Below are 17433 nucleotides of genomic sequence, written 5' to 3'. Positions count from 1 at the left end.
GTTTCCTCCCCTCTGTACCCCACCACCACCACCCCACCCCTTCCTGTACAGTCAATACTTCTTTCTACTTTGTGCTTTAAATAAGTGCACTTTCCATTGTAAAATCACCCTTCCTTATTATTCCCACCCCCCTCCTTTTCTTTGACCTGTGGCCAAGCATACGCTCCGCTCAACAATACAGAACGCTTGATTATATTTGCTTTTTTTTACATTTTCACACAACTGTTGTTTCACTATTGGTAAACAGAGATAAAATGAAATGGTATTCTTTGGAAGGGAAACCAGTGACAATGTTGAAAGGCAGCCTTATGTAATAGGCTTTGTACTGTGGGCTTCTTATCCAGTGTGAATACTATTTGCCCGCAGACACGATACATTGTCTTGGCTTTGGATTGTAAAGGAAGAGGTAATACTTGCTTTTACTCTATTGTTATTTCTTGCCTCGCGTGCCACTGAGAAACATCTTCTAGCACGTAAAGGGGAATTTTTTATTTTTTTTTCTTTGGGAAAGTTTAGTTAAAGTCTGCTTCACTGACACTGAACTGGTTGCAGATTTAGTGGAGTCACACTGACACTGAGCTCAGATTCTGGCCTTCTCCAACATGCATAAATCAGAATTTCTGCTTGTAAGAACTGTGAGAAGGGAGGGGAAAAAAATCCATCTGTCAAACAAGATGATGTGATATGATCGAAAGCTCCAGAACAGCTACCAAACCAACCTTGAGATGAGATTGTTTTGTCAGCTACAACACGCCTTCTGCACTACTTGAGCACTGAAGCATAATGACATCACTTATTCAGAGGTTAGCGCCACAGTTTCTCACTTTAGGAGGTGCATCCTAGGGCACAGATCTAATGAGTGATTTAAAAACTGATTATAAATCCATTTGTTTTTGCAGGGGAATTTATGAATAATCGCGGGAATCACAGCTGTGGCTCCTGCTGAGTTCTTTGTCTACAGAAGGAGTGCTGTTAGCTGGAATTAACCAGCGGGTGGCACTGATACAACAGCTGAAAACTATCAACACTGGGTTTTTTTTTGCCCTCAAATCAGTTGCTTTTCCTGCAGACATCATCTATATGCCTCTGTTTCCATATGCAAATTAATTAGAGACTGGCTTTGGTTCACATTTACATGTCACTGCACAAATGAGCGAGTTAATCAAAGAACTGAATGCATAAAGATGTGGATATGTCATATAATTTTATCTCCTGATTCATCAGATCGTGGGACTGAATGGGCCAGCGTAACCTGGGGAAATGAAAATTACCTTGAATAATGAATGTCAAAAGGGAAAGAATTAGAATATTTGAGTGAATAAGATGATTATACTCTCTTTAAGTGAGATCGTTTGCTGTTTTCCCACCACTGGTTATAGCCTGCAGATAAATAGGTGCTGGCTCTTTAAGAGAACAGGTGTGCCCTTGACAGGTAATAACAGAGAAACAGGACGTACGTGCATTAGTAAGCAAACAAACCATTCAGAACCTTGTTTCAGCACAAAATGAACATGAGGGCTGCGGGCAAATACTTTGGTAAGATTAATACAGCTACCTCCTTTAATAACTAAGCAAGAGGGGATGTTCAGTGACGAGATTTAAACATAACTGGATGGTAAATGTGAAAATGTGATGCTGTATTAGTTTTTATGGAACCTTTGATGGAGAAAAATAGTTTAAATGCTAAAATAACAGGTAAAATGACCAGACTTGAAAGCATACGTAATTTTGTATATTAAAGCTTATTATCTCTCCACAGACCGGCCTGACTGACGACATGAGGCAACCTTTGGTCCTTATCAGTCTGTCGCTGGCAGGTAAAACAATTTCCACTGACAGTTTCTTTCTTCTCTCTCCTCCTTCTCCTCCTGTTATGAATGTAACGTTCAAATGATTCAAACGGCTCACAGAAGTTTCTAAAGAGTATCGGTAGAGTTTGTATTGTGTAGAAAGGACAACAAAGAAATAAATAAAAAACAGAACAGGGAAGAGGAGCTGTGGTATTCCAGGCACATTTATAAAACAATTGCATTTCAAGCAGTAAGACTCGTCTTAACCGCTGTTAAACCTGCGCGGCTGCATTCCCGTCTGAGCGCTGACTGCTGAGCGACGTGATGCCTTCAGGGCCTCCTCACAGGCTCCTACTTTTGAGCTCTCGGCTTGTGTTGCAGAATAACGAAGAGGTCAATTGTTTTCTTGAGTATTTATATGCGGCCTTTGCTTTTATTTTTGTATTTTGGTGGGATGTCGGTGCTACAGTTTTCAGTTGGATGCAGAAAAAAGCGTCTCTGCTTGTTTTTAAAAATATCCTGAATAAAAGTTATTGTTAAGTCAATCTGCTTTTAATATCAAAAATCACAAAAAATGCACCCTACTCCTGTTTTAGATATTTAAAATATTTAATAATAAAAAACCCTTTATATTTGAAAGATGTTTTTAAAGATTCATGACTTCAGTAGAAATGAATCAGCTCCAGCACAAAGTGTTGAAAGTCACATGGATTGCTCATTAACTTTTAGCTTTTTTCCCCCCATTGATTTTACTGATATAATAGTGCCAGTTTTATTCTCTTTATTGCACTCTGTTTTCTTTTAGTGAAAATGTTATACATGAAAGTGGCAAAGATCAATCAGCAAAGATGTTTTAAAGATTCATGACAAAACGTTGAAAAGTCACGTGGATTGCTGGTTATTTTTTCTTTTTCATGGATTTCACTGATACATTAATGCCAGTTTTTATCAGTTTTAGTGCACTATATTTTATGTCCGTGAAGATATTGTGCATGAAAATGGCAAAGATCAATCAGAAAAGATGTTTTTAAAGATTCATGACTTCAGTAGATATGAATCAACTCCAGCACAAAATGTTGAAAGTCACATGGTTTACTGATTGAGTTTTATATTTTTTTTCATTGATTTTACTGATATAAAAGCACCAGTTTTATCCTCTTTAGTGCACTATGTTTATGTCTGTGAAGATGTGCATGAAAATGGCAAAGATCAATCAGCAAAGATGTTTTAAAGATGCTTGACTTTAGTAGAAATGAATGGACTTGCACAAAAAATGTTGACAGTCACATGGATTGCTGGTTCCATTTTTTCAAATTTAAAAAAAAAAAATTTTTACTGATGTAATAGTGCCAGTGTTATCCTCTTTAGTGCACTATGCTTCCTTTTTGTGAAAGTGTCATGCATGAAAATGGCTAAGATCAATCAGCAAAGATGTTCTTCAGGATTCATGACCAGTAGGAATAAGTCGGCTTGTGCACAAAATGTTGAAAGTCACATGGATTGCTGGTTAAGTTTTTTTTCTTCTCCAAGATGAGCAAGGAAAATTAGCACTAGGAATGTAAATATTTTTTTAATTTAACAAGAAGAATTCTTACAGTTCCAGAAACAGTGTTTGGTTTGATCAAAAAGGTGGAAGTTATACACCCTTTTCCATCGCTTGCGTAGCTGGATATATATTAGATATCTAGTCAGAAATCAGTTGGTAGCTATTTAAAAATCTGAGTCTTTATCATGTCAAAAAATGCAACTTCTCTGACTCATTTTTATGCTCTGGCCCTATTAAAAAAAAAAAAAAATCCAATAACACATGAAAGCATCAACGCTGTGCTGCGTCACTCATAGGTGTTTCTCACGTCTGACTCATTACTCTTTATTCTAATGAAACTGCAACAAAGCCAAAAGCCTAAAAATACCTTTGATGCCTTTAACAGCTCAGTGTGGGAACCTGAATACAATCCATTTTGCTGTTGTCATTTTATTCTCTGTTCTCCTATTAAAATCTTGCCAAGGCAGTCCAGCGAGACTGATCAGGACCATATTGATTTGATTCACCATAATTCATTGGCCAGAGCGTTTTTGCGTGGTTGCTTTATATGCCAGTAAAAGGGCATTGAAAATTCAGCAGGGCTTTTCCAGCCTGAATCTGTAATGCCAACACAAACAAGAGGGAGGACTAGCAGCCAAATACAAAAACACAGATTTTCTTCTTCACTCCCCTGCAGACTACAAATGGACAAACCGCATATGAGAGTTAAATGCTTGAAGGCTTGAAGTCAGTGGTTCTTCACAACACAGATGCCTATACACCACTGATTCTTCCGAAGAGAGGTGGCAAATATGATTATGTCATGGCTTATGTTAAGTCAGGCTAACAAAAACACAAAATAGGTGTTTAGCTTGGGATCACTTACAATCCAAAAAACATGGCCTGAAATCTATGAGGAAGAAGAGAGTGTGTACCTTACTAATGGGTTTTTACCCCCTGAGCCCAGTCTGTGTATCTATAGATTTTCTTCTCTGCAGCTGTGAAAGATGTAAACTGATCCTTTACTTCAGTAAAAGTACTAATTGAAGAATACAACTTGAGTAAAAGTACAGAAGAATGCACTTTGATTGTTAAATGTGAGTGTAGTTGTTGTGCAGAGAAAGCGTCTTTGTGTAAGGAGCGTTTTACCATTATATAGCTGGATGTGGTGAAACTTCCATCCATCCATTATCTATACACCGCTTAATCCTCACTAGGGTCGCGGGGGGTGCTGGAGCCTATCCCAGCTGACTCGGGCGAAGGCAGGGGACACCCTGGACAGGTCGCCAGTCTGTCGCAGGGCTACATATATAGACAAACAATCACTCACACATTCACACCTACGGGCAATTTAGAGTAATCAATTAACCTCAGCATATTTTTGGACTGTGGGAGGAAGCCGGAGTACCCGGAGAGAACCCACGCATGCACAGGGAGAACATGCAAACTCCATGCAGAAAGATCCCGGGAAAGCCGGGACGCGAACCAGGGATCTTCTAGCTGCAAGGCGAAAGTGCTAACCACTACGCCACTGTGCAGCCCGTGGTGAAACTTGTTTTAATTAATTTATATACATTTCAGTTGTATTTGAGGAATCATGTGACAATATCAAAATATCTTTGTCACTGTGTACACACACACGCATGCACGCACGCACGCACACACACACACAGACACACACACACACACACACACACATATGTAACAAAACTGAAAAGTTCAGTCGTCATCTGTGCAAAAGAGCAGTAAAAAAAAAACAAGCTTATAAATAAAGTTTAAAAAGCTGTATAAAAAGATTCTAAAAGTTCTACTCTACAGGTTTGATTGTTTTGATTCGTTTAAAATGTTTCATCCTTGCGCCTGGAGGTGTTGTCACAAGACAAGGGGTGTAAATATCAATAACTATTTAATGGATTGCTCTAAAATTTGGTGCAAATTTCTAAAAGTCCCTGAGGAAAATGTACTATCACTATGGTGATCCTTTAACTTCTATTGCAGTGCCATCATCTGGTAGATGCATGTTAGTGTTTCGTCAAAAAACACCTGCAAAACGAATGAGATTCCAATCAGCTTCAGCTGTCTTTGAGTGTTTTATTTCTCAAATATTAGCATGCTGCTCCTCAATACCAACACGACTAACATTGTACACATGACTTCTTCTATTTTCTCTTCAGTGCTCCTCTCTGCCAACGTACTGGCTCAAGATCCGGTGCAGATCCAGTTCCAGGTAGATCCTGTGTTGGTTCAAACCGGGACTGAAGTAGTGTTTACAGTGCAGACGGTGCCTGAGGTCCTGTCCATGACATGGACGTACCAAGGAGGAGTCACTCTGGGTGTGTGGGCTGGAGGAGCTGCAGTGGTTAACCCGGTGGCCCAGTTCCAAGGCCGGGTCACCATCACTGACACCCGGCTCAGAATTGGAGGCGCTCAGCTCCGAGATGCAGGAAACTACATGGTGGCGGTGATCCCCATTGCTACCACGGGCCTGGCTCCTAACTCTCGATCAATACAGCTGAGAGTGTTTGGTAAGAGATAAAGAAGTGTGCCTGTGAGTTCAGTTGAGGAAAAAAAAAAGAGGAGGGAAGGGAAGGTAGGAGGAGAAGTGGACTGTGTTCAAGAGGGAGGCTTTGGGGGTAGAGATAATGTGAAGGAGGAAGAGGAGGGAATGAAGAGAAAAGAAGGAGGATTCGGGGAGTAAGAGAATTAGTCTGGGAGGTATAATGAAATTAGTGACCCATAGAAGACGAGGTAAAATTAATGAAAAAGGAGGAGGGGATGAAGCCACTGGCTCAGGGCTTTATGCTAATTAAAACTCATTTGATATGCAGCACTCATGGTGTTAGATGTTTGATATTGTAGCCGTCGAAATGTAGCGTTGTATTTACATACAGTACATACTGTATTTGCATTCATTTATATTCAGTACTGTAATGGAGCCTGAACAGCTGAGTGTCTCTCGTTATTTTCAGCCATCAGCCCACGCTGGAGCGATGACGTGCAGTCTTTCTCATCACTACCAGCGGTGCTAATGGGGTGGCAAGGTGGCAGAATTGTTAGAAGCACTAGTCTATTATTCCTGAAAGGTCACATCCTCAAAACTCACAACTGCTAGTTCGTGCCACGGAACAGCCGAGTCCTTGAGCACAACTCTCAACCTCCTACTTACTTGCTGCTCAGTCCTGAAACAAGAGGCAGCTAAAATTCTAAAATATGAAATGCTGCTGCTGCTGAGTCACAGGTAAGCGGATGAGCGGTGAGAAAAAAAAGATCAAGTGATTAGAGCTGTTTAGTGGTGTGCTCGAATGTTTTTGTTTGTTTGCTGTTGCTGCCGCGGTTCTCTCTCTTAGTCAGCTTCCTCCTCCATCCATACGCCCCCTCTTCTCCCTTTCCAATTATTTAACTTAGGCTGCTCGCCAAGAGGCATCTCGGCTACCACTCACACAGTCTGCCCCCTTATTCACCATCTGTGCCTCTATCTGAATCCTGTCCCTTCTCAGCTCTTACTTGCTTTGATTACAACAAATTATCCTCAACAGAAACATAAAACTGCCCTCTATTGTTCTGTCACTTCAACTTTTGAAGTGTGCTCGCCCTCTCATACAGTAATGGTTACTTTAAAAACCTTCTCTCAGCCATTCTGCTTTTGCAGCTCTTTGGTAAAATGTTTTTTTTTTTTTTTTTTTTTTTAATACCCTCCCCTGTAGATGCAGTGGCCGGGGTGAGCCTGTCTGTTCCTTCAGTGGCGGTCGAGGGAACAAATGTGTCTCTGAGTTGCACATGGACTGCTGGGACGGAAATTACAGTCCAGTGGGACAAAGGAGGCTCGGCCATCATCGCTGACTCCAGGATCACCATCTCACGTGGCTCTCTGGTCATTAACCCAGCCAGACGGAGTGATGCCGGGGAGTACACATGCACCGCCAGCAACCCTGTCAGCGCTCAAAAAGCCACACAGAGCCTCACTGTCTACTGTGAGTTTGCACTGATCAAGATAAGTGGCAGCTAATCTGCTGTAGCCACTGCAAATAGCAGTAGCTTATCTGCTTATTCACATTGCACTGCATAGTCTACCGAATCACACTCGGATACCACAGGACATCCTTCCATAAGCTTACTGTGCTGCTTCTGGCTTTGTCTTGATCACATCGTTAATTCTGATGTGACAGTCTCACAGCAATACCCCACACTACAGCGGCTATCCTCTAAGACAGGAGTCACCAACCTTTTTGAACCTGAGAGCAACTTCAAGGGTACTGAGTAGTACGAAGGGCACCTTGTTTGATACAAATTTCCTCAATAGCAAACTTGCGCCATCATCTTTAAATGATAATAATATGAAAATATGTCAAAACACTGTCTGATCACATTTATGTTAATTATTCCTTACAATAATTATTAACAACGATTTCCACAACAATGATAGTAGGAAACACACACACACACATAGATACACACACACACACAAATATATATGGAAATCTGTTCCAATATTTATATATGATATATATTTATATGATTTATATATATCAGAGGTATCCCATCTCTGAAACTTTTGTAAATATCTTTCTTGGCAGTTTTGTATGAATCAGCATATTTGCAGCATTTTGTTCAAAATCACACCAGCAACATTTCTGTGCAAATTGTCACTTCTAACATTTTTAGGAAATCATTAACTGTCATCAAATCATGCTTCATTCGTGCAAACCACTACCTTTGTAACATTTTTGAACAATTCATGAACTCTGTCCCATGTTTGTACAAATTATCAGTTATGTAAGAAAAAAAAGAACTCTTTCACATTTTGAAATGAATCCTATCACATTAGTACTAATCACCAGCATTTTTCACCAGCATTGCAACATTTTTAACAGATCGTAACAACAAATCATTACATGATTTCAACAAATTATTTTTCACATATTTGTGTAATAGCACGGTGTTTTGAATGACAACATATGTTACCTCTTTGTCTGTAAATGTGTGTTAGTAGGAAGCCTGGCATTGCAGAGCTTATCATGTCTTACCTTGGCCTTGTAGCTCACGGTTCAGATGGTTCAGTTTCCCAGTGATGTCCGTTAAAAATGCGAGGGCAAGAATCCACTCAGTGTCCTCAAGCAGCAAGATGTCTCCCTTTGGACTGCATCAACTCTTTGATTTCGGCCAACAGTGACAAAAAAAAAACCCCGCTGCAAAACTGTTCCCCTGCTGATCCATGGGGTTTCTGGTCACCATGATCAGCTGACAGCTCCTCCAGCAGCACCTTCAATGTCCTGGTTGTTTGGCTTTGGAGCCATTTATGATCTTCACGACATGAGTCATCACATGATCAGATCCGGCCACTTTTGTACATACATATGTCCTGCTGGTGAATGATGCAGTGGTAATGTAGGAATGTTGGGAAGTCTGGATCACCTCTGCATCGTACAATGAAGCCTGCATGGCGACCCGTCATGGAGGAGCCCCATCAGTCGTCACTCAAACAAGCCTTTCTAACGGTACATTTTTCTCCACGAAGAAACTTTTCGCCGCGTAGTAAATGTCAAAGCTGCCTTTAAGTCCCGAGCTTTTCCTGTCCATCGTGCGCATACAGTCTATGTGCTACCAGGTGGCTAGTTAGCATGGAAGCTTTGTAGCGGGTAAAGTAGCGTCTCTCCACATTGTGCCGCTTTGCCGTCGCAATAGTCGCCCCGCAAATAGGACACATACATTTATCTTTCACTGTCGTGAAAAAGAACTCTTCCTCCCAGTCATCGTGAAAATAGTGTTTTCTCTTTCACTTCTCTGTCATGTTTTGGGGGTAAAAAACCTCACCTAGCTTCCCAAAGTGTCTGCACCCGGACGCTGCAGCAGAATGACGTGGTGGTTTGACATGCGCAGTGAACTCTGACTCGGACAAGGTCAAAGTTCATTTACACCAAAGACGTTGTGTTGTTTTTTTTAAAAATTATAATAAATATTGTAATTTAAAATCTGCATTAATGTAAGTATTTCCGATTTAAAAAGAACAGCAACTATAATTTTTTATAAGGAATTTCATGGTGACTAGTGTTATTTATAGAACATGAGTTGGGGGCAACTCACATGGTCTCTGAGGGCAACCAGGCGCCCGCGGGCACCGTGTTGGCTACCCCTGCTCAAAGATCTAACACAGGTTTCTTTGCCCACATTCATTTAGAGTTTCTAGTTCCTAAATCTCATCATCACAGGGACAGTTGCAGTCTGGCTTTCTGATTCTAGCCTGTAAAACTAAAGGTGCTGTAATTTTTAAAGAAAAAAATGAAAAATTGTACCCCTCTTTGGATGTTTTTTCATTACTTGCTCAGCCAATGACTATCAGAAAGTGTGAAAAATGCTTCTTCCCAGTTTGGTGACATCTTAAAATTGCACATTTTGTCTGAGCAACACTAATTCCCAGTTATTCAAAACAGGAATAAATCTGCAAATCCTCACATGTGGGAATCCAAAAAAAACACCAAATATTTGGCTTTTTTAAAAATAAATTGACTAATATCAGAATTGCTGACAAATTTGACACAAAGAAATAAACATGTTTGCTTTCTCGCCAACATGTACGTGAGTAGACTAATACCACACACAGTCAGCACTTCATTAGACTAGAATAAATACTGGAAATCGGGAGGAAACAGCCAGCCTGGTTGTGACAAAACAAAGCTCACCCAGCATCTGTTGAAATTTGGTCAAACTGCAAGTTGTGGTTTTACACAGAGTTACGGGCTGGATTATTTCTTGGGTGAACATATTGAGCTGCCAGTGAGGTTGCTAGACAACCGAACACTGAACTACTGATTCAATTTTCCTGTTGTGCTATTTATTTTATATGAAGTAAAAGTCATGACATCTTTTTAAAAAATGTTAGCTTGTAAATTATAGCTTCAATAACACTGAATGGTTTTGAACTGAAGGCTGCTGAAACATAGGAAGCGTCTCTACTGTATGCAGTGCTTCCTTTCAGACTCCGTGTGAGGTTTTCAATGGAAAATGTCCTTCACCTGCACATCAGATTCTACTGACAATAAATTGTTGAAACATGTTGATTATGGAAATGTTACCTGAGCAGCAATTAAAATTCCAAGATTCAAAATCAAACCAGAAAGTGCACATTTCCTTTGTCGGCTGAGTAACGAGGTTAAAGCAGGTTCACCAGAATGATTCAGCCTGATGGGTTGACTTAAACATGAAACTGACAAAATAATATCCCCTTCAGCAGAACATTTAATCTGTGCATTAGTGTCAGCTGTTTTTTGGAATATAATTTTTTTCTGATTGTACCCAAAATGTTTTTGGTGCTGATGAGAGTGTCCTCTAATCATCAACCAACCAGATGGCCCTGACACCCCTGTGCTGACCGTGGACACCCCAAAAGAGTGTGTCGAGGGAGGAGACGTGTTGGTGGGACAGACGGTGCGTCTCACCTGTTTATCTGACTCGCTGCCCGCTGCCCTGTTCTCATGGCAACGCGATGGGCAGCCCATCACATCTGACCAGCCGGACAGCGGGGTGCTCACCGTCCAGACTTTCTCAACCAATGAGAGCGGCCGATACGTCTGCACGGCCAGAAACGCCATCACTGGAGGCACGTCCGAGCAGAGCACATCGCTGGACGTCGTAGGTGAGTTATGGTGAACACCGACCTCTACTGTGACTGATAATGATGACGGTTGGTTTTGGACTCCGTCCCTGTATCTGTCTTTGCGACAGGAGAGGGACAGAAAGTATCCTGGGAGATTGATCTGGTGAGAATGTGGTCAAAGTCGTTCAGTGACCCCCTTCACATTCTTTCCTTCCCTTTATTTTTCTTTCTTTCTTTCCTTGTCTCTTTCTCTCTCTCTGCAATTACTTTGTCATGCTTTTTTTAGAATCCTCCCCTCCTCTTCTTGATTTTTTTTTCGGTCCCTCTTCTTGTCTGTGTGAGCTCCAGACTCATTATCTTAATTAATTTTCCTCCACTGACACCATTCTCTCTATTTCAGACATATGTTTAAACGTAGGCGAAGTGGTGGGGATTGTGATTGGCTCTTTGCTGTTCGCTATCATCCTCGTGGTCCTCATCCTGCTCATTATCTTTCTCGTTCGAAGGAGAAGGAGTAAGTTTGTGTGTGTGATCATGGATTTTGTTTGTCCACTTTTCATTTCATTGTGTCATTTTTTGAGACAATTTAAAAAGGCTTCTTGATGATCTGTATGTCCATCCTTACTTAATGCCTAGGCTTAATTTCTTGCAATAAGGTGACATTTTTCTTGTTTATTTCTATTAAAACAGCACAACAAAGACAAGGGAATACAGAGCTTGTTCAGAAGACCAACCCAAATCAAAGGCCTATAGTAAGCTGCTATTAAGTTCAACTATGATTCACTATTGATTTTGTCCTTTTGTTGCTCATGTGATGATGTTGAAGGGCTTTTCACAAATTAACCCCATCATTCTTTCTTTTGCTCTCTCTTCCTGCCCTCATTTTTAATTTGTTCTCATGAAGGCCCCAGATCCACAGCCTAATGGTTCAAGAAATCTGGACCAAGGTCCCAATCCCCCTCTCTATCACACCAACACACTTGCACGCCAGCCTGACCGCTTATACACAGCCGCACGCGAAAGTCGTGGCAACCTACAAACCTTACCACTGAATGGCCTGGATAGCTCCGACAGACACCAACATAATGGCCATACACACACAAACAGACTCCTACACAATGCTATTCAGAACACCAATTCATACCCACACAATGGCATTGACAACCCAGCTTTCACACACACTGATGCTCAGAATGCAAACACACTCCGAAATACACAGCAGCAAAATCCGAACATTCTCATCCAGACTGGCACAGCCCAGGGCAGCGCCCAGCCGACGGCAGTTCACGTTAGCCTCAACACGCTGCCACAAACCACCCAGCCAAACTATAATGCACAAATGCCCACTATTCATGTCAATCTTAACTCATTTCCAGCCAATGACCAACAGACTATGCAAGAGAGCTCACTTCCTCTTACAAATACAGCCAATAATAACGCTTCTTTAAACCAACGCAGCCTGATTCATGCAGAGCAGTCAAATCCCAGAATGCACAGTGGTCAGTCCTATCCCGGTGACCCATGGCCGAATGGTCACATAAACACAGATCATGCAGATCAGCCTAGACTTGTCCCAACTGGATACACACATTATAACAGTAATAACACTTCTCAGAGAAATGCCAGAACACAGACCTACCAGCAGGATCCAGAGCCGCATAGGAGGTCTGATAGGAACTCAGGAAGACGTGAGGCAGGGCTGAACACCTCCCCTCGACAGATGCCTTGGGACCGCCTCAGAGGGACACCAGCATATCCCACTGGCAGAGGACAGACATCAACTGAATACATCTCTGACACAGACTACACTACTCATCCTCCCGTACAAGAGCCAAGAACACCAAACAGATCCCGTCCTCGAACTCAGAGCCAAGCTGCTTCCCGCAGCAGAACTCCACTCAGACAAGACGCATCATCAGTGGACAGGCAGATATGGAGCCGCTTGGCTGATCTCCGACATCCAAACACTACCAGTGTAACACAGCTTGAGCCCTCACATCACACACAGAGAAGCCACCACACACAAAGGGAAAGGGCTCAGCAAGACATCAGAGCCCCGCCTGGTAACCAGTCTGCCCTCAGGCAGGAAGCCACTCGCAGCAATAACCCCCAGGCACTGCCTCTCATGAGCCAGCAGGCCTCAGTGGGCCACTCCGCAGCGTCACAAGGACCCACAACACAACAGGGAATGACTGCTCCGCAAGGTGCAGATACCAGAGCTTTGGCTGATCCTAATCACCTACAACAGGCACACATGGCCCCACAACATAGAGCAACAACGATCCAAACATCAGCACAAGGCCTGGGCACACAGACACAGACTGTCGTACATGGTGCCAGTCAACCTCGCCAAGAAGGCACTGCTCCAGTGTCATACCCTTCTGCCCAGCCTAATCCCAGTAACCTAACCCAGGCTGCACTTAAAGCCCACACTCGAAGGGCTCAGACATTTCAGAATCGGAAACAACAGACCCAGGCTGCACTGCTTCACCCTGGAACGCAATCTCAAGCTCCAGCTGCTGGGCCTCAGCACCCACCGACCCCTCCACCCGTTATCCCCCTCACACAGTTTCAAACCATCCCCAAAGACCGCACCCAGCACAAATCGCCAGCTAGAGGCCCACAGCCCCCCAAGCCCCCTGTTAACATGCCAGTGGCTCAGCGACACCTACAGGTACAACAGCGGCCTACTGGCCAGCGCAACATTGCCACGATGCCCACCCATCATCACCATCCTGGAAGGGGCCACACTCATGTCAGTCCGCAAAGGCACGCCCACGTCCATACCCACGGTCACGGGCACCCTGCCCACTTCACCCACCCATCACAGGTGAGTCTAAAACACAACATGAGTGAGTTTGAAACTACAGCTAACAGATGGCATATGTTTATTGATCTTACAGATTTTCAGCATGTGTTTATCTCTCAGATGTGCACTTATGGCTGTCATGTCATGCTTCCAGTGCGTTGTATGTGTGCATTGTTACAGGCCTCCTTCTGCTTGCACCGTCTCCTCAACAGTTGGTGCTTTTCTCTGTTGCATGCAGTTTTTGAAGGATGCTTGACAGCAACTTTAATGTTGCATTTTTTTTTGATTGACAGTATTCTCAATGCCATAAAAATGTATGTAGTCTTGGATGTTTGTGACACTGTGGCAGTTTTTAAGAGCAGCATAGTGTGTCAGAGGCTCTGTTTCTTCTGCATGACATGTTGGCAATGAGGGGCTTGTTGTGTCTTTCCAGCAACAGGCTCACAGAGGGAGACCAAGATGATGACAGATGTCAGCAGACTACACTCTACAACTGTCCCGCATGCACTGACACAAACAAACAGCTGACAGACATGATCCAATATACCACCAAGCAAGACTGACTGCACAGACTTCTGCACTCTAAAAAGCTGTCATACTCTGGTATCTCAGTCCTAATGTCAGGCTTTTCTAAAAGAAGTGAACATGTCTCATATGGGGATGATAAAATGTAAGTTTAAATATGTTTTTTTTCCTGAAAAGAAATGTCAAACTATCTCAAAGACGGAGGCTTGATCCACCCTTTTAAAATTTTACTAAATCAAACAAACTAAATGATGCTCAAGCTAATGCGCTCCACTAACAGCAACCCCCCTCGAAACGCACATTTTCCCATGTGTTGTACTGTTTCGACTTCTGAAGCACAGTCATGTATCAAAGTTTGCCAAGAGCGTGCTTAAAAAAAAAAAGAGAAGTTCAGTGATCCATGGCTCCTGACCAAGGTCCCGTCCTCTCATCCATTCATCAGCGGAACTAAACAACACTCCCTTGATGAAATGCACCTCATGTACTTGCATGAATATCTGTGACTACCTGAGGCGACAGTGCCAGACAGTAAATGAGAAGGGACTGTGCACAAGATGGACTCGGCCGCGAGGAAGAGTGACAGTCACGAAAGATGAAATTAGTGGCTAGGGGTGATCTTGATGTACTTGGAGCTATTTATTTTGCGCCTTCTGTTTACAGATGTCTCTTATGACACTTCTCAATTAAGGGGATTCGCCTCAGTGGTGTTTGGAAATAATGCTCAGCTAACTATGAGGGGGATCCCCTCGAATGGTTGGGTGCTTATTAATTAAATGGTTTTATGTGACTTAAATGACTTGGAAAATAATCACACCCGTGCATGAATGAGGTCAGTACAAAGGCCTGAGAAGCCATGCTTTCTGCTGAAAAAGCACAGTGTAACAGTTTACTGGGTCACAGTCTGCACATTAAGAATGTGGGAATGTCATTATTACTTTTACTGATTATGTATTTATTGATTTATAATGTTTGTGTTTTTTGTAAATCTCAGGGATATGCTTGTGGATTGATGATTTAGGTTGCTCTAACTGATATCAAGGCTGTTATTTTATGTATAAGTCTGATTGTCTTTATAGTAAAACTGGGATATATCCCATTCCTCTGAGCTGCTAAGCTGCATTACTGCCCAAAAATGAACACACATCACTGAGCGACACAGTTGAATTGGCTCATTACCAAAAAAACTGGGCACTGAAGTTCGAGTAAATCACAAACATACTGTCCTGATGTAAATACTCCTGCTGAGTGCCAATGTGTATTAATCCCCTGCTGAAAGTAGTCCCCAACAGAAGCACTGTTTACTGCTAACATTTCGTTAAAGCTCCAGCACCCAGCAGTTTCCAGATATGACTTAGCCTCTTTTGAAAGCACAATATTTGTGTTTGCCTTTTTTTTGAAGGTTTACATTTTCATTAGAAACAAATTGTCAGGGATCAGAGGCTCAAACGGGCTAGAGGATTTTTCATCTTTCTGTAGGACTTATTGACAATACAAGAATACCAAAGACAGAATAATCCCAACTCTATCCTTTAATATCAAAATGAATAAACTCAATTTGAAAAGCCAACATGAAGAAATATACAGGACATGTTACGGCTCCAACCAGACATCTAGAGCATTAAGGTTTACTTTACTGCCTTGAAAAATTGTTCTGTTTTTGGAAAATGAATGCATAGAAATGGTTCACACGAATGCTCCATGTGAAATGCTTTAAGTACAGTATTTATCTTTGCTTCTTTGGTGATTCATTCATTGTTTTTCAGATCATGTTTTTTGGATAACAATAAAGATTTTTGGTATGATGTGTGTCTGCATACAACCTAGGTGAAGTCCAGAAAACAAAATTTTCAAATTCGGCACATTTTCTGTGGAAATCACTTACCTAGACTATAGACAGCAGAATGCACAGGTTTTTATTTGAACTCATTTATAAAGCATTCTCCCAAACATGAATATGCTTTGATTTTCAGCATAAAATACCTCTTCATGCATGCTGACGGTAAGTCACTCCACAAAAGCACCTATTTATTCTCGCGAATCACAGAGCTGTTTGCAGTCTGAGCATATTTTTGCTCACTGTGTCTATAGTGCTAATTATTCATGGCGCCTGTGTACACCGAGTGCTGTTGTTGATTCTCTTCAGATAAATCTGTTCCTTCGGCTTGTTGTGGAGGTGCAGAGCGTGTGTTTGGATCACAGCTCCATCAGTCTCCCAATCCCCTGCTCCCACTTGTATGTCACCTCTGATGAACAGTCCTGCTGCTCACTATTGGAGACACTTCACGGTAGTCTAGCGCTGTAATGAGTGGAGATGGAGTGCATTTGAGTACCTGGTACCAGAATAGGTTACAGCGTTGCCTACTAGTTCCAGATGAGAGCGGTGATTTATGAAAAGTTTGGAGCAGTTTCACAAATGCAAATCACAAATACAAATTTGTGCGCTGTACCGTGCTTGCTGTCGTTGGAGTGAAGTGTGTTGTTTATGGCCTAAACAGCTCAACTAAAATTGCAAGACATTTTGTAGTCTCGAAAACACGCAACACAGTAAACCTCAAAAGCTTACGTGGCCACCTTCCCTAGGCCAATTTGCATTTAAATCTGCTTGTGTTGTTTTAGTATACTGATTTACAGTGATTTACTGTGACTGCTGCAAGTAATTGTAATTGTTTATGCATCCCTTTAGAGGCATAAATTAAAGGAAAACATAACTCAAGTGCTGTGTGTGCAAATAGGGCATTTTATTTCTACTGATGAATGCTCGTTCTGGTGTGTGTCAAACTGCAGCACGGAGCTTTTCAAGTGTGTAGAGGGTGTTGATTTTACTCAGGAGACTGCGGCAGATTTGCACAGAAAACCTTAATACCACAAGATGGCCAATATAATCCTAATCCAATTTTAATTTAAACCTGTCCAGTTCTGCAGGGACACACTTTTTTTTTGTAGATTTGATGGCATTTAATAGTTTGGAAATAACACAGGAATTGCCTTAAAGCCCAGACAGAAGTTTAGTCCAATTAACTGACATCTCCAAGTGAATAAAAAATGTATGATACCTCCTCTCTTTTGTTCGTGGCATTGATTTTAGTTTTCTCCATCACCGGGGAAAAGAAAGGGTTCAGGCATGATAGTCCTCATAAGTCCATGTGATCACCGAAAAGAACTGCAAAGCCCTTTGAGATCAACGTGTCCATCT

The 17433-nt window shown here is 42.0% G+C and overlaps 1 protein-coding gene across 1 annotated transcript; it reads left to right on the top strand.

Annotated features, from left to right (window-relative positions):
- The first annotated feature begins 1434 nt into the window (after nucleotides 1-1434).
- On the top strand, nucleotides 1435-16042 carry si:dkeyp-97a10.3 (uncharacterized). The gene is made up of 9 exons (XM_055013629.1): nucleotides 1435-1536; nucleotides 1760-1817; nucleotides 5490-5840; nucleotides 7020-7286; nucleotides 10658-10945; nucleotides 11307-11420; nucleotides 11597-11658; nucleotides 11811-13736; nucleotides 14149-16042. The coding sequence occupies exons 2-9, from the start codon at nucleotides 1778-1780 to the stop codon at nucleotides 14176-14178; spliced, it is 3078 nt and encodes a 1025-aa protein (XP_054869604.1). The 5' UTR covers nucleotides 1435-1536; nucleotides 1760-1777; the 3' UTR covers nucleotides 14179-16042.
- Nucleotides 16043-17433: the final 1391 nt, after the last annotated feature.

The sequence above is a fragment of the Amphiprion ocellaris genome, chromosome 9, assembly GCF_022539595.1.
Source record: "Amphiprion ocellaris isolate individual 3 ecotype Okinawa chromosome 9, ASM2253959v1, whole genome shotgun sequence".
Taxonomy (NCBI): domain Eukaryota; kingdom Metazoa; phylum Chordata; class Actinopteri; family Pomacentridae; genus Amphiprion; species Amphiprion ocellaris.
Note: the sequence above shows the minus strand (reverse complement) of the source record. Positions and strands in the feature narration are given on the sequence as shown.

Bases quoted from the DNA above. Each gene is read 5' to 3' on its own strand.
- si:dkeyp-97a10.3 (XM_055013629.1), top strand. From the start codon at position 1,778: ATGAGGCAACCTTTGGTCCTTATCAGTCTGTCGCTGGCAG. The intron at 11,659-11,810 runs GTAAGCTGCTAT...GTTCTCATGAAG, and splicing joins ACCCAAATCAAAGGCCTATA to GCCCCAGATCCACAGCCTAA. The intron at 13,737-14,148 runs GTGAGTCTAAAA...GTGTCTTTCCAG, and splicing joins ACTTCACCCACCCATCACAG to CAACAGGCTCACAGAGGGAG.